We start from the raw sequence: 19,768 nt of genomic DNA on the forward strand, positions 1-19,768 counted from the left end.
CTTTACATAGTAAATAGTTGTTTTGCTGCTATATTAATGCTCTGAATCTCATATAGCGCACCTTCAAGGCCTCTGCTGGAGTGGTGTATGACATCTACACTAGCCTACATCGTTGAGACGGTGAGGACCCTGGTCAAGAGACTGAATGGACACTGGACACCAGAACAATACCAGTGTACGCATCGACTGGGAAGAGGTCAAAGTTGATCAGGAGTCAGTGGACAGACAGAGAAAGACACCAGAGACCATCTTTGAACACAGACAGGATCATATGGTAAGAACTAAGCAAAGCTAGGAAAGGAGTGTTATGGTAAGATGTTTTTTTTTTCTTTTCACACCTTTCACTATGTTGCTGAAATGGTTTCAAACAAAAATGCTAACACTATGGCAGGTCATATAAAAAACATATCTATTTATGACAAAGATCAAAACACCAAGTCCAACTCTGTCCCCATGTGTTGAGTTCTTCACTTTTGATTTTGATTATTTGACATCTTATCAGTGAAAGTGTTCGAGCTAATGTACTCAAATACATTGTGAGAAGTACACAAACCTAATATGCTTTCTCAGCAGTGTTTCTGCCTTTGTGACTAAAAGTTGTATTTGAGTAAGGTTTTCTTTTTGAAAGATGAAGTGTTTGAATTGCTTTGTAGATACTCTTTCAGTAATATGTAGAGAACACTATTGCACACAAGTACTTACCGACACAAAGTGCTATAAAATAACTCTCTTATCTTGTACAAAGCACTGGGTCAACTATTACCTAATAAAACACTTAAGAGGAAGTGAATTTAGAAAATAACAAGAATGGCCACAATTATTACAGCGATAAAAATTAACACACCAATATAATACAAACACAATAAATCAAATGAGATTGTCAGAAAGGTCATACACTCTAGTGTGCGGTGATTTTCCATGTTTGTTCCCTGCTGTGCAAGAGAGTTGCTCCTAATTTCAAAGATTGAAAAAAACAAACCTTTTCAAAGTCAGACAGTTAAATGCATAATGCAGAACCCTGAGCTGGGGTCCAACCTGCACGTTCTACAATAATAGCTACTTAGATGAGATGTGCGGTGCCAGAGTTTTGTGTTGATATTCACCTGATGTTTCCATCAACAGAATCATCAAATGGTTGATATCTTTTGAAATCTATATTTATAACTGTATGTCCGCAATTCTTCCTTAGCCTTTTATCTGACAAAATAACCTTAAACCTGAAGTAGGCAGAATGTTTTTGGCATCATTGGGCATAAATTCCATAATAACCTTTCAGAATATTGTAATTCAAGTGTTCTGAGTGAAAACTAGACTTCTGCACCTCATGGCTCTATTGTCAAATCTAGCCCGTGACGGGAGACTCACAGGTCATTTCAGAGAGAGAGTGTTCCTATTGGCTGTGCTCCGGCTGGTGGGCGGTGCTTGGTATTTCCTCATCTGATCTCAGCATGGCTGCAGGGTCACAAAATTTCTAATTTTACAGCTAAACAGTGCACTACAAGATGTTTATGAAAAGATGAGGCGAGAAATAGGCATTACAGTAACAGAATATTGATTCATATTTGATCAGCGCCGCCCAGTTTGACTGTTTGATCGGAATTCGTGAGTGATTGACAGCTGCTCAGAGACAGCAAGGCTCCAGCTCGGCTCTGATTGGTTATTTTCCTCCGGTCTGTGAAATCTTCCAGATGCCATTAGGAGCACCGGAGGACCCTGGTCCGGAGGACACAGAGGCACATGATTTTTTTCAGATTACCTGTCTCATGCACTACTGTCAGAATATAGTGATGTTTTATAAAAATAGCTTTTTTTAAATCATATTTGCTCCAATCTCACCTACTGCTGCTTTAATTCATGGTCCACTTACAATTTCCAGAAATGGATGCCAGAGGCATTTGCTCAGTCAAACTGAGCAAGACTGTAAATGAAAACTGTGAGATGCAGTTAAAAGCTCTGGAAAAAGGTAGTAAGCGGACCTTGAGTTAAGTTTTTTTTTTTTTTTTACAAGGTCAGGAATAAACTCAATATACTTTCCGGTATTTCAGTCACTGCTGTTGACAAAAGGTGGTTATAGATGGGAAAGCCGGTACATAAACATTGGACTGTGCAAACTTAGACCAAGAGGTCTCCATTATGTTTCAACGCTGACCTGAGATTGATTGTGGTACCAAAAAATGCATTAACTCAGGTCTTTGTTTTTGTGCCAGTTCTGTTTGAATTTTATCTTAACTTTGTCTTATTTTGATTAATAAGTAACTCTTTTGATGTCGTATGAATCGATGCTGTCAATGACCCATTTTTGTGTTTCACCAATGACTGCTTCGTATGATCCTTGAACAGACAAACAGATGCTATAAATTCTCACACTCTCACTCGCTGGGGGATTTCAACATTCAACTCTTTCACCAACTCCTGAATTCCCACACAGTCTCTCTTAGGTAAGTAAAGACGGGCAGGGTAGTGGACTCTATGCGTGACAGCGTCATTTGAAAATATGGTTTTAAGACTTCTCTTTTGTCTTCTTCAGCCAGTTGGTGTCGTGGATGTGGTCCATAATGGGGGTGCCTGGGGGTTTGTTGTTGCTCCCAATTTTGCTGATTTTTACAGGAAGCACTTCAGGTAAACCGTCTGATATCTTTTCATTATGACACATATTTACTGTGTAATTGTACTTTCTCTTTAGAAAAAGAAAACCAACAACCTTAATTTACATATATTTTTTTGTGGATATTTTTCTCCTGTTTGTGTCACATATGAGTGGGCTTCAATTAAAAGACTCAAAGATGGTAAACAGAGTCAATTGTACCCTAAAATGTATCCTTGAGTAGATTTAAGATAAGACATTTTATTTGGCACTATTAATGTTGTATATTCCTATCCCAGTGATTAACTGAAGCAATATCATACATTTACTTAAATATTAAATGTTAAAGGGGAACTACGCCCATTTTCAAAATGTATACATGTTATTCCTGTAGTCTAAGACAGTTTATGAGTAAACATGAACAACATCCAAAAACTAGAGAGCTAAAACTCAAACTTGATATGTCATTGGGTATAAAGTCTGGAGCTGCTCCGTAGACGATGAATGGGGAGAGATGTTCTAGATGACACTGAGAGCACCCAGGACAATGATCTGAGTATATGGGAACATTTTCTGTTTCACAACTGACAACACAACAATAGAATAAAGATCATTTAGGTATAAAAAATAATAAATAAATAATAAATAAATAATTAAACTTTATGTGGATCCACACAATCCAAAGTCTCCCGTTCATTGTCTATGGAGCAGCTCCAGATTTTATACTTGATGACACCACAAGTTTGAGACTTACTTCTCTGGTTTCTGTCGTTGAGAGAGAGTAGCTCATGTTCACAAATATTGATTGAACTTTCCTAGGTCATGAAAATAACATATTTGAATTCATAATTGAGGTGGTGTTCCCCTTTAATAAGCCATTTTTTATGACTGCACCATTACATAAAATGAAAAATTCTGGCACATAATTTCACACTTACTTTCCTATAATATCAATATCACATTATTATGTAATTTTTAGATTGGAGAACTTCCTGGTTCTGACTAGAATTTAAAATAAAGTTCTGTGAGTCTGAACGATGCTCAATATGCCTTTGTAACAAAAGTCCACAGTTTTGGGAGACCACTTAAAACCTCCCATTCAGTGGCTATTTTGATTATGGCCTTGGAAATATATAAATATAATATAAAAATAAACTGTGGTGATATTGTTAAAAGGCCGATATCTAAATATGGTATAAAAGATGGCCATCACACTCTTGTACCTCTGATGTAATCCCTGCAGGTATCACAAGCCCGATCTCATTCCCGGGGCGTCAAATACTGATGCTTTGTCAGGCCCGTCTGTGTTTGATACCCATCTCAGCATCAGCATGTGACGAGTTTGGATGAGAACAAGTTGCTATTAGGGCTATCAAAGTTAACGCATTAACGCAACTTGTTATTTTTAGGTTATAGTGGACTAAATAACGCTCCAAACTTGCGCAAAATTTTGTCGAGGAAAAACTGTCCATTTTCAAAGGTGTCCCTTGACCTCTGACCTCAAGATATGTGAATGAAAATGGGTTCTATGGGTACCCACGAGTCTCCCCTTTACAGACATGCCCACTTTATGATAATCACATGCAGTTTGGGGCAAATCATAGTCAAGTCAGCACACTGACACACTGACAGCTGTTGTTGTCTGTTGGGCTGCAGTTTGCCATGTTATGATTTGAGCATATTTTTAATGCTAAATGCATTACCTGTGAGGGTTTCTGGACAATATTTGTCATTGTTTTGTGTTGTTAATTGATTTCCAATAATAAATATACACATATGTTTGTATAAAGCAGCATATTTGCTCTCTTCCATGTTGATAAGAGTATTAAAAACTTGACAATTCTCCCTTTAAGGTACATTTTGAAAAGATAAAAAATATGTGATTAATTTGTGATTAATCACAATTAACTATGGACAATCATGCGATTAGTTGTGATTAAATATTTTCAATATATCAATTGACAGCCCTAGTTGCTATCACTCTGTTGCGATTTGAATTTGGTTTCTGTGTAATTATTCTCATATAACACAAGTCGTCCACACAAGTTATCTTGAATGAGAAAAGTTTAGTTTGTTCATGTTAAATGCATGTAATCGCTTTAAAATTGACCTTTTCATTTGGAAAAGCTACTAAAACTGAGCAACAGCATGTATCAAACTATCCTCTTGCTTTTCACAGGGACACTTGTCTCCAGCTGTGATTCGTGTCATGATGAAGCCGCCTGCCTGGAGTCACGAGAAAGAGGAGACTCGTTCACCAGCCAGACGTTCTCTTGTGTCTGTAAAGATGGCTTTGTAGGCAATGGTCTCACCTGTTATGATAAAAAACTCTGCCGTGACTCCTCTTGCTGTAGCCGAGGTTATCACTGGTCACCAGACAGGGGCTGTGTGGACACTGACGAGTGCTCCCTCCCAGACTCACCCTGCGCCCCACCTCAGGTTTGCCTAAACACCCCAGGCTCTTTCGACTGCTTGGAGCCCCCCACCAGGACCAGAGCGGGCCCTGCTTCCCAATCTGTTCAGTTCAACTGTGGACACACAGTTTGTCCTTTAGGCATGGATTGCATCAGTAATGATGGGACTCTGCGCTGTGCTGACCCCTGCGAACACTACACCGTAGTGGATGACGACTGGCGTTCAGTGAATAACACATCGAATCAGAACATACACTGTGACCAAAATATTAACTGGCAAGGCTGGTATCGCCTGCTTCTGGGGGCAACCAGTGCTCATATTCCAGAGAGGTGTGTAGGTGAAAATAAGTGTGGAACTCATGCTACTATGTGGATAACACAACCTCATCCCACACACTCAGATGGAATTGTAATTCGGACTGTGTGTAGTGCCTGGGCCGGCAACTGCTGCTTTTTTAGCTCACACACCATCCATGTCAAGCTCTGCTATGGACACTACTATGTCTACAAACTTGTGAAGCCATCCGGATGCAACTTTGCATACTGTGCAGGTATTGTAACATCTTTACACTGTAACAACAAAGTACATTTTCTATGGTTCATTCATTTAAGTGTTTTCAACTAGTCAAGGCACTATTGTCCACTTGTCTGAAATTGAATGTACAATTCATGAACTTTTTTTTTTTATTGCAAACAGAGGTGAACAGAACAGGCCCTGCAGTCTTACCAACCACACCTGATTATCAGACCAGACCAGATTACATCACCAGCCCTCAGGTGCCAACTAACATCAGTACCACAACATCAGCAGACAACAGCACAGCAGTTGAGGGGCAGGTCCGCCTGGCCAATGGAGGAAACAGCTCCTGCTCTGGCAGAGTGGAGATCTTCCACCGTGGACAGTGGGGGACGGTGTGTGACGACGCCTGGGACCTGGTTGATGCTCAGGTGGTGTGCAGACAACTGGGCTGTGGCAGGGTCCTGTCAGCACCACAAGCTGCACGCTTTGGACAGGGCAGAGGGCCCATCTGGTTGGATGATGTCATGTGCAGAGGCAGCGAATCAAAGCTCAGCGACTGCAGCCACAGAGGGTTTGGATCTCACAACTGTGGTCACAATGAAGATGCTGGTGTCGTCTGTGAAGGTAAATATGAAATATGTGATTTACACTACTCTTTATTATCTGCTTCGGTCCTTTTAAACAGAAAGCTGTTGTATCATGAAATCTTTCATTTGTATCTCATATCAACAATATTGTGTTGCATGTTTATTTCTGTTAGCTGGTTCACCTGTGAGGCTGGTCAACTCTGGCAACCGCTGCTCTGGCAGAGTGGAGGTCTACCATGAAGGACAGTGGGGGACAGTGTGTGACGATATCTGGAACTTGAACACTGCAGACGTGGTGTGTAGACAGCTGGGCTGTGGCACGGCTCGTTCAGCACTAACAAATGCAGCTTTTGGACAGGGCAGTGGACCCATCTGGTTGGACAATGTCATTTGTTTTGGAAATGAGTCATCGATAACAGACTGCAGACATCCAGGGTTTGGGGTCCATGACTGTCGTCACAATGAGGATGCTAGCGTCATCTGTGAAGGTAAATGTTTCCAAAAAGTACACTCCAATTGTCATCACTCACATTTAAAGGTAGGGTCCGTGATGTCGACCACCTAGCAGGAGTACGCTAGATTTTAAATATTATCCACCCAAAAACAAAAACTGAGCCAAGTGTTACCAACTCTGTTCCAATGAAAGTAGCTAGCAGCGCTAGCTCCAAAAGTTCCTATATCTAGCGAGAAAGTCGCCAACTCAGCAAAACTGACAGTCCGTCGCTTCAGGCCTCCCCTCCAAAACCACTCCCCCAAAATTGTCATTATGAACGTAAATAACGAACATGGCTATTGTTAGTACTCACCGCTGTCAAGCTAGCAGCTTGTGGAAGACTCCAGTGACACCATAGACTGTACGTAGTCACAGTGACGTCACCCATTGGTTTGCGGACTGCCGTTTTGAAGCCTCAAGTTCAGCATTTTGGCAGTCGCCATCTTGGCATTCGCAACCAGAAGTAACACGAGAGGCAACGACATTTTTAGGCAACTTAAATGTTACAATTAACTTTCATGAACTGAAAACACACTGTGAAAGGGTTAAAGTTGTAAGACCAAAACAGAAACAACTTCCAGACCGGACATCGCCGTGGTAGCGACCTGTCAATCACAAGGTAACCACGCCCTAAAGCATACCCTGCCTTATGGTCTATTATGCTTTAAATTGGACCATATTATACTAAATGAACATCATACTGTGTTGAAGAAGACTTGAAACTAGCGATTAAGACCATAAACTCATGTTTACAATGTTTACTGAGGTAATAAGTCAAGTGAAAAGTAGTCTCATTTTCTCATAGACTTCTATACAATCAGACTTCTTTTTGCAACCAAAGGAGTCGCCCCCTGCTGACTATTAGGAAGAATGCAAGTTGAAGGCACCTCAGCATTGGCTTCACTTTTCAGAACCGGAGGTTGCCCACTGGGTGACGTGCAATTAGTGCACGGGCAGGCAGGTAGATAGACAGGTAGGCCGTGCAATCATTTCCTTTGGGCCGAATGAAATGATTTGACGGTCTTATTACAGTCCTACGACAGCCGCAGATATCAGATTTGTTTTCTTTTTTTTTGTCAGAGCATTTGATTTATTGATGGCTGTCGGGATGTTAAGAGAATGTACAATGTATTTGAACGAATCTACCAACCCTGCCTTTTAACTATAAGAAGTTATAATTTTTAGCACAATAAGTCAAATATACAGTAAAGGTTTGCGTTGAGAACATAAATGGAGTTTAGTGCCCAATGATTACATAATCAGTTATATCTATATAGTAAAGAAAATGGGGCTTTTTCTCATGAATGCTGATGGCTGCAGTTTTCTTTTGAGTTCACAGAGATTTTTCTTTTTAGTTCAACCAGATTTCAACAGTACAGTCTTACCAACCACACCTGATCCAACAGCTGAGTACTTCACCAGCCCTCAGGTGCCAACTAACATCAGTACCACAACATCAGCAGACAACAGCACAGCAGTTGAGGGGCAGGTCCGCCTGGCCAATGGAGGAAACAGCTCCTGCTCTGGCAGAGTGGAGATCTTCCACCTTGGACAGTGGGGGACGGTGTGTGACGACGCCTGGGACCTGGTTGATGCTCAGGTGGTGTGCAGACAACTGGGCTGTGGCAGGGTCCTGTCAGCACCACAAGCTGCACGCTTTGGACAGGGCAGAGGGCCCATCTGGTTGGATGATGTCATGTGTAGAGGCAGCGAATCAAAGCTCAGCGACTGCAGCCACAGAGGGTTTGGATCTCACAACTGTGGTCACAATGAAGATGCTGGTGTCGTCTGTGAAGGTAAATATGAAATATGTGATTTACACTACTCTTTATTATCTGCTTTTGTCCTTTTAAACAGAAAGCTGTTGTATGAAGTTTTTCAAAGATATCATCGTCTTCATGAAATCTTTCATTTGTGTCTCATATCAACAATATTGTGTTGCATGTTTTTTTCTGTTAGCTGGTTCACCTGTGAGGCTGGTCAACTCTGGCAACCGCTGCTCTGGCAGAGTGGAGGTCTACCATGAAGGACAGTGGGGGACAGTGTGTGACGATATCTGGAACCTGAACACTGCAGACGTGGTGTGTAGACAGCTGGGCTGTGGCACGGCTCGTTCAGCACTAACAAATGCAGCTTTTGGACAGGGCAGTGGACCCATCTGGTTGGACAATGTCATTTGTTTTGGAAATGAACCATCGATTACAGACTGCAGACATCAAGGGTTTGGGGTCCATGACTGTCGTCACAATGAGGATGCTAGCGTCATCTGTGAAGGTAAATGTTTCCAAAAAGTACACTCCAATTGTCATCACTCAAATTTAAAGGTAGGGTCCGTGATGTCGACAAACTAGCAAGAGTACGCTAGATTTTAAAAGTGATCCACCAAAAAACAAAAATTGAGCCAAGTGTTACCAACTCTGTTCCAATGAAAGTAGCTTGCAGCGCTAGCTCCAAAAGTTCCTATATCTAGCGAGAAAGTCGCCAACTCAGCAAAACTGACAGTCCGTCGCTTCAGGCCTCCCCTCCAAAGCCACTCCCCGAAAATTGTCATTATGAACGTAAATAACGAACATGGCTATTGTTAGTACTCACCGCTGTCAAGCTAGCAGCTTGTGGAAGACTCCAGTGACGCCATAGACTGTACGTAGTCACAGTGACGTCACCCATTGGTTTGCGGACTGCCGTTTTGAAGCCTCAAGTTCAGCATTTTGGCAGTTGCCTTCTCGGCATTCGCAACCAGAAGTAACACGAGAGGCAACGCCATTTTTAGGCAACTTAAATGTTACAATTAACTTTCATGAACTGAAAACACACTGTGAAAGGGTTAAAGTTGTAAGACCAAAACACAAACAACTCCCAGACCGGACATCGCCGTGGTAGCGACCTGTCAATCACAAGGTAACCACGCCCTAAAGCATACCCTGCCTTATGGTCTATTATGCTTTAAATGGGACCATATTATACTAAATGAACATCATACTGTGTTGAAGAAGACTTGAAACTAGCGATTAAGACCATAAACTCATGTTTACAATGTTTACTGAGGTAATAAGTCAAGTGAAAAGTAGTCTCATTTTCTCATAGACTTCTATACAATCAGACTTCTTTTTGCAACCAAAGGAGTCGCCCCCTGCTGACTATTAGGAAGAATGCAAGTTGAAGGCACCTCAGCATTGGCTTCACTTTTCAGAACCGGAGGTTGCCCACTGGGTGACGTGCAATTAGTGCACGGGCAGGCAGGTAGATAGACAGGTAGGCCGTGCAATCATTTCCTTTGGGCCGAATGAAATGATTTGACGGTCTTATTACAGTCCTACGACAGCCGCAGATATCAGATTTGTTTTCTTTTTTTTTGTCAGAGCATTTGATTTATTGATGGCTGTCGGGATGTTAAGAGAATGTACAATGTATTTGAACGAATCTACCAACCCTGCCTTTTAACTATAAGAAGTTATAATTTTTAGCACAATAAGTCAAATATACAGTAAAGGTTTGCGTTGAGAACATAAATGGAGTTTAGTGCCCAATGATTACATAATCAGTTATATCTATATAGTAAAGAAAATGGGGCTTTTTCTCATGAATGCTGATGGCTGCAGTTTTCTTTTGAGTTCACAGAGATTTTTCTTTTTAGTTCAACCAGATTTCAACAGTACAGTCTTACCAACCACACCTGATCCAACAGCTGAGTACTTCACCAGCCCTCAGGTGCCAACTAACATCAGTACCACAACATCAGCAGACAACAGCACAGCAGTTGAGGGGCAGGTCCGCCTGGCCAATGGAGGAAACAGCTCCTGCTCTGGCAGAGTGGAGATCTTCCACCTTGGACAGTGGGGGACGGTGTGTGACGACGCCTGGGACCTGGTTGATGCTCAGGTGGTGTGCAGACAGCTGGGCTGTGGCAGGGTCCTGTCAGCACCACAAGCTGCACGCTTTGGACAGGGCAGAGGGCCCATCTGGTTGGATGATGTCATGTGCAGAGGCAGCGAATCAAAGCTCAGCGACTGCAGCCACAGAGGGTTTGGATCTCACAACTGTGGTCACAATGAGGATGCTGGTGTCGTCTGTGAAGGTAAATATGAAATATGTGATTTACACTACTCTTTATTATCTGCTTTTGTCCTTTTAAACAGAAAGCTGTTGTATGAAGTTTTTCAAAGATATCATCGTCTTCATGAAATCTTTCATTTGTATCTCATATCAACAATATTGTGTTGCATGTTTATTTCTGTTAGCTGGTTCACCTGTGAGGCTGGTCAACTCTGGCAACCGCTGCTCTGGCAGAGTGGAGGTCTACCATGAAGGACAGTGGGGGACAGTGTGTGACGATATCTGGAACCTGAACACTGCAGACGTGGTGTGTAGACAGCTGGGCTGTGGCACGGCTCGTTCAGCACTAACAAATGCAGCTTTTGGACAGGGCAGTGGACCCATCTGGTTGGACAATGTCATTTGTTTTGGAAATGAGTCATCGATAACAGACTGCAGACATCAAGGGTTTGGGGTCCATGACTGTCGTCACAATGAGGATGCTAGCGTCATCTGTGAAGGTAAATGTTTCCAAAAAGTACACTCCAATTGTCATCACTCACATTTAAAGGTAGGGTCCGCGATGTCGATCACCTAGCAAGAGTACGCTAGATTTTAAATATTATCCACCCAAAAACAAAAACTGAGCCAAGTGTTACCAACTCTGTTCCAATGAAAGTAGCTAGCAGCGCTAGCTCCAAAAGTTCCTATATCTAGCGAGAAAGTCGCCAACTCAGCAAAACTGACAGTCCGTCGCTTCAGGCCTCCCCTCCAAAGCCACTCCCCCAAAATTGTCATTATGAACGTAAATAACGAACATGGCTATTGTTAGTACTCACCGCTGTCAAGCTAGCAGCTTGTGGAAGACTCCAGTGACGCCATAGACTGTACGTAGTCACAGTGACGTCACCCATTGGTTTGTGGACTGCCGTTTTGAAGCCTCGAGTTCAGCATTTTGGCAGTCGCCTTCTCGGCATTCGCAACCAGAAGTAACACGAGAGGCAACGCCATTTTTAGGCAACTTAAATGTTACAATTAACTTTCATGAACTGAAAACACATTGTGAAAGGGTTAAAGTTGTAAGACCAAAACACAAACAACTCCCAGACCGGACATCGCCATGGTAGCGACCTGTCAATCACAAGGTAACCACGCCCTAAAGCATACCCTGCCTTATGGTCTATTATGCTTTAAATGGGACCATAATTTACTAAATGAACATCATACTGTGTTGAAGAAGACTTGAAACTAGCGATTGAGACCATAAACTGATGTTTACAATGTTTACTGAGGTAATAAATCAAGTGAGAAGTAGTCTCATTTTCTCATAGACTTCTATACAATCAGACTTCTTTTTGCAACCAGAGAAGTCGCCCCCTGCTGGCTATTAGGAAGAATGCAAGTTGAAGGCACCTCAGCATTGGCTTCACTTTTCAGAACCGGAGGTTGCCCACTGGGTGACGTGCAATGAGTGCACGGGCAGGCAGGTAGATAGACAGACAGGCAACTGAAATGATTGGACGGGTTCATTACAGCTCTGCGACAGCCACAGATACCAGACTTTTTTCTTTTTTTGTCAGAGCATTTGATTTATTGATGGCTGTCGAGATGTAAAGAGAATGTACAATGTATTTGAACAAATCTACCAACCCTACCTTTTAACTAGAAGAATTTCCTCATCAATAAGTTTCAATATTTACCACACACACAATAGATATTGTTTTTAGCACAATAAGTCAAAAATACAGTAAAGGTTTGCGTTGAGAACATAAATGGAGTTTAGTGCCCAATGATTACATAATCAGTTACTGTATATCTATATAGTAAAGAAAATGGGGCTTTTCCTCAAGAATGTTGATGGCTGCAGTTTTCTTTTGAGTTCACAGAGATTTTTCTTTCAGTTCAACCAGATTTCAACAGTACAGTCTTACCAACCACACCTGATCCAACACCTGAGCACTTCACCAGCCCTCAGGTGCCAACTAACATCAGTACCACAACATCAGCAGACAACAGCACAGCAGTTGAGGGGCAGGTCCGCCTGGCCAATGGAGGAAACAGCTCCTGCTCTGGCAGAGTGGAGATCTTCCACCGTGGACAGTGGGGGACGGTGTGTGACGACGCCTGGGACCTGGTTGATGCTCAGGTGGTGTGCAGACAACTGGGCTGTGGCAGGGTCCTGTCAGCACCACAAGCTGCACGCTTTGGACAGGGCAGAGGGCCCATCTGGTTGGATGATGTCATGTGCAGAGGCAGCGAATCAAAGCTCAGCGACTGCCGCCACAGAGGGTTTGGATCTCACAACTGTGGTCACAATGAGGATGCTGGTGTCGTCTGTGAAGGTAAATATGAAATATGTGATTTACACTACTCTTTATTATCTGCTTCGATCTTTTTAAAACAGAAAGCTGTTGTATGTAGTTTTTCAAAGATATCATCGTCTTCATGAAATCTTTCATTTGTGTCTCATATCAACAATATTGTGTTGCATGTGTTTTTCTGTTAGCTGGTTCACCTGTGAGGCTGGTCAACTCTGGCAACCACTGCTCTGGCAGAGTGGAGGTCTATCATGAAGGACAGTGGGGGACAGTGTGTGACGATGGCTGGGACATGAAGGACGCCAACGTGGTGTGTAGACAGCTGGGCTGTGGCACGGCTCGTTCAGCACCAACAAATGCAGCTTATGGACAGGGCAGTGGACCCATCTGGTTGGACGATGTCAGTTGTTTTGGATCTGAACCATCGATAACAGATTGCAGACATCCAGGGTTTGGGGTCCATAACTGTGGTCACCAAGAGGATGCTAGTGTTGTTTGTGAATGTAGGTTTCCTTTTGTATTATGAAATGTTTTGACATACTGTAATACAGTTAAAATGACATATACTGAGCTGAAGGTTTATGGAGGTTCTCATCTTGGTCTCATCTGGTAGATAGTATTTACCTTCTTATCTCCTTAATTTCACACTTTTATGTGGTGACCTTTTATCTTTTCCTTCAGTTCAGCGCCCTCCACCCCTGCCTTCTCAGCTTATTTGTGGCCGTGATAAACTCCACGTGGGGCTGGATCTGGCTGGCTTTACATCCTCTGGTTTGAACCCCTTCTCTGGCAACATGGCAGCACGCAACTGCACCTGGGTCAGAGTGCGTGATGACGTAGTGTGGTATGAAGTTGAGGCCACGGCAGGTGCCTGTGGAAACACATTGAGGGTAAAGACTTCCTGTTGTTTGGTTCTGTAAACCTGATCAGATCCTCAACCTGAAGGAGAATTTCTCGTCCTCTCAAGCTGACTTGACCGTTCAACTGACTAATAATTCAGTCATCCTCTGTCTTTCAGACCAACAGCACACATGCCATCTACTCCAATAGCTTATTTATCTACCCAGTAGACAACGCAACCTTTGTCCTTCCTGTTAGTATTCCCTTCTCCTGCGCGTATCCCCTGGACACCGACACCAGCATGAATGTGGCTATCAGACCATTCCTGGCGTAAGTAGCCTTTTATTGAGTGTGACCAGTTGTAAAATAATGAAACTGTGTATAACTGTTATGAGTATTTATTTAATTATTTATTTATTTAGTTATTATTTAGTTATGCATTCATTTTACATTTATTTGTACGTGTTTGTATTTATTTAAATAAATGCAAAAATAAATACATTTAAAAATGAATAAAAAGGAATACATGAATAAATAAAAGGGAAAATTAAACTGAAGAGTAAATAAATAAGGGAATTAATACAAAGATAAATAAATAAAGAAGCAAATTAAAACATAGATATCAATTTATGTCGAATTCTATAAGTTAATTAATGGCCACATTTATTTTTAATATAATTTTTGCTACATTTAATGACATATTTATTTATTTATCGGGTAATTTATCTATTTATTGATTTATTTTTCATTTTGGCAAGTTCTTTTTTTTTTTTTTTTTTTTTTTAAAGTTATTTTTTGGGGTGATTTTTAAGCATTTTATTGATAGGACAGTGGATAGAGTGTTGGAAAGGGGGAGAGAGAGAAGTGACATGCGGAAAGGACCACAGGCCGGATTCGAACCCGGGTCCACCGCTGCTAGGACTGAGCCTTGGCATTTACATGGGCGCTCGCTCTACCGACTGAGCTAACCAGCCGCCCCATTTTAGCAAGTTCTGTTCTCCATAATGTATTGCTTTCTGTCACAGTGTCTTTACACTTTATATATACTACCACTGGGAGTCATCAAGGCCACAACAAACATCACACACAGACAAACGACTTAAAAGACAAATCACACATTTTATGGAACAAAAGACTTGGAAAAAACACTTGCCATTACAAAAAAAACATATTTTTCTTAGCAGACTGGCAGGTGGCATTTCAGGCTCGGGTACCAAAGCCAGAGCTTCCATGTCTCTGTTCCGCAACTCCAACTACACAGAGTCTTATCCAGCAGGCCGGGTCACCCTGCCAGTGGGCTCGCCGTTGTACGTGGGCGTCTCTGTAGAGGAGAGAGATCCAAGCTTTGCAGTTGTTCTGGAGGACTGCTACGCCACTCACTCATCAAACCCTGATGATTCCAAGCAATACCCTCTCATCCAGAACAAGTAGGTATCCCTCTTGAGCCTCAGCAGATGGTTTGTGTAGTATAATGGAAAAGGGAAAAAGTTTAAGGTGTAGTGATGTGTAATGGTCCTGATCCTCTCTCCCAGGTGTCCCGCTGACCGCCGACAGGTGTCAGTGGTTGAGAGCGGCTCATCCCTCCGGGCTCGTTTCTCCGCGCTGTTCTTCCTGCTCCAGAATGAATACAGAGACGTTTACCTTCACTGCAGCCTCAGCCTGTGTGAACGGAGGAGCTCCTCTTGTGTTCCAGTAGGTCACACATTTCACTCCATCATCTTATCAATTTATAATCAATGCCAATCAACACTACATTTTGATGGTGTTTTTCCCACCCTCTCCCACCATGTAGCCTTGCACAAGAAGGACCTACCGCTCTGTTTCCAACTCTGATCCCCTGACTACCCTCACCATTGGACCAATCATTTGTGAGTATGAGTTACAATTTGGTCTCAGGGCTGATGTCCCAACATGATGAATTATATGGAATTAATAACAATGTTTTTTCTCTCTCTTTCATATTTATCTTCAGGGGACAAGTCACCTGAGTGAGCTGGTAACATGCAGTAATAATACAAACATTTTTTATTAATGAGACATAAGATTATGGCTCTGGTGTTAAATTACATAATAATTCTTACCACGCTTTGTATCATTCCTCAATTCTATTAAATTTGTAATGGTTGTGTTATTAATTACCAATCAAAAAAAACTATCGGGGTTATAATGAAAGTGAATTGAAGTTTTAAAAGATTTTTTTGCATTTGTTTAAAATGATTTTTTTCTGTAACTTGGCATATAGGAATCATTTTTCAAAACAAAAGCATGGATCATTCTTTAGATCCAATGACAATTTTCCATATTATAGTGTGCAACTAATATGTGTGTATGTGGTATAAAATCAAAGAAAAACAAAACTCTGTACCTTGGTAGAATATGCAAATAAAATGTAAAAATTGCAACCATGACACATGGCTTTGGTGTTTGGTCCATTACTGAAATTTCTCAACAACTATTTGATGAATTGCCGTTACATTTGGCACAGCTATCCATGGTGGCCAGAGGATGAAATACAGTATAATAACTCTGGTGAACCTCTGATTTTTCCTCTGGCGCCACCATGAGGTTGACATTAGTGCATGAGAGTGAAATGTCTCAACAACTTTTGGCATCAGGTCTCACATTAAAGGTACAGTGTGTGGGATTGGGTGGCATCTAGTGGTGTGGTTGCAGATTGCAACCAACTGAGTACCTCTCCACTTACTCCTCCCTTTCCGAGACTGTGGTAACGTGAGCCACCGAGTGCAAAACCATGGTAACGCCGTTTGCCTCGCTCAGAGGCCTTCCTTACCATAATAACACTTCTTTAGGAGCAACAGAAGTCAGACGGCGGCTGGTGGTACCACAGTTTCACAAGCGTGTTGGAGAAATACGGTGGTCTTCAGGTAACGTAAAAACGCGAAAGGCTCTCTGTCAGCCAGTGTTTGGTTTGTCCGTTCTGGGCTACTGTCGAAACATGGCAGAGCAACATGGCAGACTCAGTGAAGAGGACCCGCTCCCTAAGGGCTCATTCTAAGCTAAGAAAAACACAACTATTCTTAGTTACATGTGATCATACACTGATGAAAACATAGTTATGAATATCGTATTCCATTTCTGCTAATACCATTAATAACCGCCTCAATAGACTAGAGAGGTGCACATTTTGGCATTAACTCTTGCTCTTCCGCTGTGAAATACTGGAATTCACTAACTCCAGTAGAATAAGATGAGGATGTAGGGAATGTGGGTACAACAAAAAAGCCAAAGGGCTGCTGGAGTGTGAACATCATATAATCATGGTATCTTAATGGTGCAAGAGTAACAGATTGTTTCTGTGTTAACGTGTTCCTGTTGTGTGCAGGTGTCTGATCGCGGTGTGCTGGTGATGGAGTTGGGCAGTGGACTCAGCTTTCCTGCCACGGAGTATCTCAGCCACATCATACACACTCAGGCTCTGCAGGGTAACAGTTTGTTTCAGTCTCTTTGTTTAGAGGACCCTTGCACTCTCTTGACACTCTCTTTAAGTTTTTCCTCCTGTCTTTCTCCCCTTAACGTGTGTCCCCCAGCGTCTCCTCCGCGGTCAGTGGTCCTGGATTGCCATCATGTCAGCATCATAGATTACACCGTGATCAGCGAGCTCAGGGACCTGCTGAGGCAGTTCAAACTACGAGAGGTGAAGCTGGTCTTTTCCAGATTGCAGGTACTACCTTCAACCCTCACTGATTCACAGATTATTGTCCCTTAAGGCAGGGCAAGGCAGCTTTATTTGTATAGCACATTTCAACAACAGGGCAATTCAAAGTGCTTTACATAAACATTCAAGAACATTGCGACAAAGTGCTTATGAGTTCCATAGTTATCAAGAACCTGACACAGTTCTTTGGCCCCTCTGTCCTGTTGGTTGTCAACATGGATGTTAAAACCACCAACAATGACTACACAGTCAAAGTCAACACAAATTACAGACAGCAGTTCAGTAAAATCATCAAAAAAGTTTGCACAGTATTTAGGTGGCCTGTAGATATTCAGAAACAAAGCTCGAGAAGAGGAGTTCAGCTGAAGAGCGACATATTCAAAAAAAGCAAAATGTCCATAAGATATCTGTTTGCATTGGAGGGAATCATTAAACAATATGGCAACTCTAAAAATTTGACTAAAAAATTGTCAATAAAATGCACTGAGTGGGAATTGCATGCTGATGAAAGCCATGTGTTCAGTCCCGGCAACCTGCTGAATCTCTCGACTCCTCTTCTGATTGGCGGCAGGGGACCACTGATAAACACCTGAGCATTCACAGAGCTGACCGTGTTTAGCAGACCAGTAAATTCCCGTTTCAGCACTTCAGACTGTGGTTTCACAACATCATTCGACCCAATGTGCAGTACCACATTTTTCACATTTGGGTGTGCAGTCACAATATCCAGGATTCTTTCTGCCAGATCAGAGACCATATCTTTGGGAAAACAGAGTACTTTGATGTCTTTACTCCACATGCTTTTCACATCTTTAACAGCAGCATCACCCACAATCAGAGTTTGAGTTTGAGGCCCAGTTGTTAGCTTTCCCTGTAGCCTTTTACCTTCAGAGTTGCTTTTGGTTCTTATCCTGCTGTGTGAAGAGTTGGCATTATCCAGGGCATCAGATCTAGATCCAGGGTCCTGCAACAGTGGAGCAAATCTGTTCTCCAGTTGCAAACTTGTTTGTTGGGGAGGTTTGTTACTCATCCTTCCTTTCACAGTTGTCCACGGTTGGACCTTACTTTGTACAGGGGTTGATGAGGCACTATGCTCGGATGCTAATGCAGGCCAGCCGGTCGTATCACATATCTGAGGGTGCTGGGTTCTGCCTGTAAGTTTTCCTCCCATCTCCCAGGGACATGATTTACGCTTTGGCTTTGCACCAAGAGCGTTCCAGGGAGGACTACTAGTCGATTTATTGCCCTCTTGATTCTTGGTGGTCTTGTTGGTGCTGATTAGCTTTCTATTAGCCTGTTCCAGTTCACTGTTTTGAGTCAGTGGTAGAGTGGTTTCATTCCCACATAGTCCATTCACCTCCACATTCACTTGGAGCCGGAGAATTTTTGTTTCCAACACTGCAATCTTCTGTAGAAGTTTGTAGTAGTCATCCGTGGAGAAGGGAGGCATCTTGCGGCTGATTAGCTTTAGCCAAGCACCTCGCTCCCGTTCACTATAGTACAGGCTTGTGCTGCTGATAGGCCACGCTCACAAAGTAAAACAGTTTTTAAAATAGTGGTAGCTTTCAGTTTCTTTCATAAATTAAACTCCCAGTGATTTGTAAGTATCAAGTATTGTAAGCAAAGCGGAGAGCAACTCAGCGAAGCGTCTGCACAGGAGGAAGAGCAGGAAGCAGGTTTTCTTTCAAGAGGAATGTTGATTAAGGATTTCAAAATAAAATGCCTTTTTGTTTGGGGCCAGAATTCAGTTCTTATAACAACACAACCAAACAAAGTACACGTTTGTCCCTCTGTATTTATCTCCCACCCTCTGTCTCTGTGTTCCTCCCGCCTTTAGCCCTCTGTCCTGGAGCTTCTCCTAGCAGCTGATCTGCAGGGCTTCAGGTATTCAGACAGCGTGGAGGCGGCGCTGCAGATGGAGTCGGAGAGCCTCCTCAGTGAATGACACAAAAAACGATCAGTCTGTGATTATTGGTCCGTTATGAAGTTGAAAAGTGAAGTGAACTACCTCCAACAACTGATACAGTGGCTGTTACAGTAGGTGTACGGCTAAACTTGACTTTGGAAATCACTGTGGGATCTCTGAGATTACAGCACTACATTACCATCGCTCAACATACTGTGTTTTATAGCATTTTCTAGGCTTTTGAGGAGCATAATGCTTTTGTATGAATGAAGAGGTAATGAGAGAAATAATATTACTGAAATATATATATTTTTAACAGTGCTAACAGTGAAAACAAAGGCAACAGTGCTGAAAGACCTAACAGTGTTAACCTGGGGGGGAATCGGAGGGTGGGTGCT

General features: G+C 42.3%; 2 protein-coding genes across 3 annotated transcripts in view; both read left to right on the top strand.

Annotated features, from left to right (window-relative positions):
• Nucleotides 1-19,683, top strand: part of slc26a11 (solute carrier family 26 member 11) — a 34,955-nt gene extending 15,272 nt beyond the window's left edge. Inside the window, exons 13-15 of one of the 2 annotated variants that reach the window (XM_037763361.1) lie at nucleotides 17,132-17,231; nucleotides 17,337-17,470; nucleotides 19,302-19,683. In XM_037763361.1, coding sequence (XP_037619289.1) covers nucleotides 17,132-17,231; nucleotides 17,337-17,470; nucleotides 19,302-19,409 — 342 coding nt within the window. In that variant the 3' untranslated portion in view covers nucleotides 19,410-19,683. Of the gene's footprint in view, nucleotides 1-17,131; nucleotides 17,471-19,301 lie in introns of both variants that reach the window. The other variant, XM_037763359.1, reaches the window with a different exon arrangement.
• Nucleotides 2,465-16,196, top strand: LOC119484505 (deleted in malignant brain tumors 1 protein-like). The gene is made up of 16 exons (XM_037763356.1): nucleotides 2,465-2,619; nucleotides 4,764-5,549; nucleotides 5,696-6,142; nucleotides 6,279-6,593; nucleotides 7,954-8,394; nucleotides 8,558-8,872; nucleotides 10,233-10,673; nucleotides 10,837-11,151; nucleotides 12,532-12,972; nucleotides 13,137-13,451; nucleotides 13,630-13,838; nucleotides 13,967-14,118; nucleotides 14,973-15,215; nucleotides 15,321-15,480; nucleotides 15,581-15,656; nucleotides 15,761-16,196. Exons 1-16 carry the CDS (start codon nucleotides 2,544-2,546, stop codon nucleotides 15,778-15,780), a joined length of 4,752 nt encoding a protein of 1,583 aa, XP_037619284.1. The 5' UTR covers nucleotides 2,465-2,543; the 3' UTR covers nucleotides 15,781-16,196.
• Nucleotides 19,684-19,768: the final 85 nt, after the last annotated feature.

Source organism: Sebastes umbrosus, chromosome 3 (genome assembly GCF_015220745.1).
Source record: "Sebastes umbrosus isolate fSebUmb1 chromosome 3, fSebUmb1.pri, whole genome shotgun sequence".
Lineage (NCBI taxonomy): Eukaryota > Metazoa > Chordata > Actinopteri > Perciformes > Sebastidae > Sebastes > Sebastes umbrosus.

Bases quoted from the DNA above. Each gene is read 5' to 3' on its own strand.
- LOC119484505 (XM_037763356.1), top strand. From the start codon at position 2,544: ATGTGGTCCATAATGGGGGTGCCTGGGGGTTTGTTGTTGCTCCCAATT. The intron at 6,594-7,953 runs GTAAATGTTTCC...TTTTCTTTTTAG, and splicing joins TGCTAGCGTCATCTGTGAAG to TTCAACCAGATTTCAACAGT. The intron at 15,216-15,320 runs GTAGGTATCCCT...CCTCTCTCCCAG, and splicing joins TACCCTCTCATCCAGAACAA to GTGTCCCGCTGACCGCCGAC.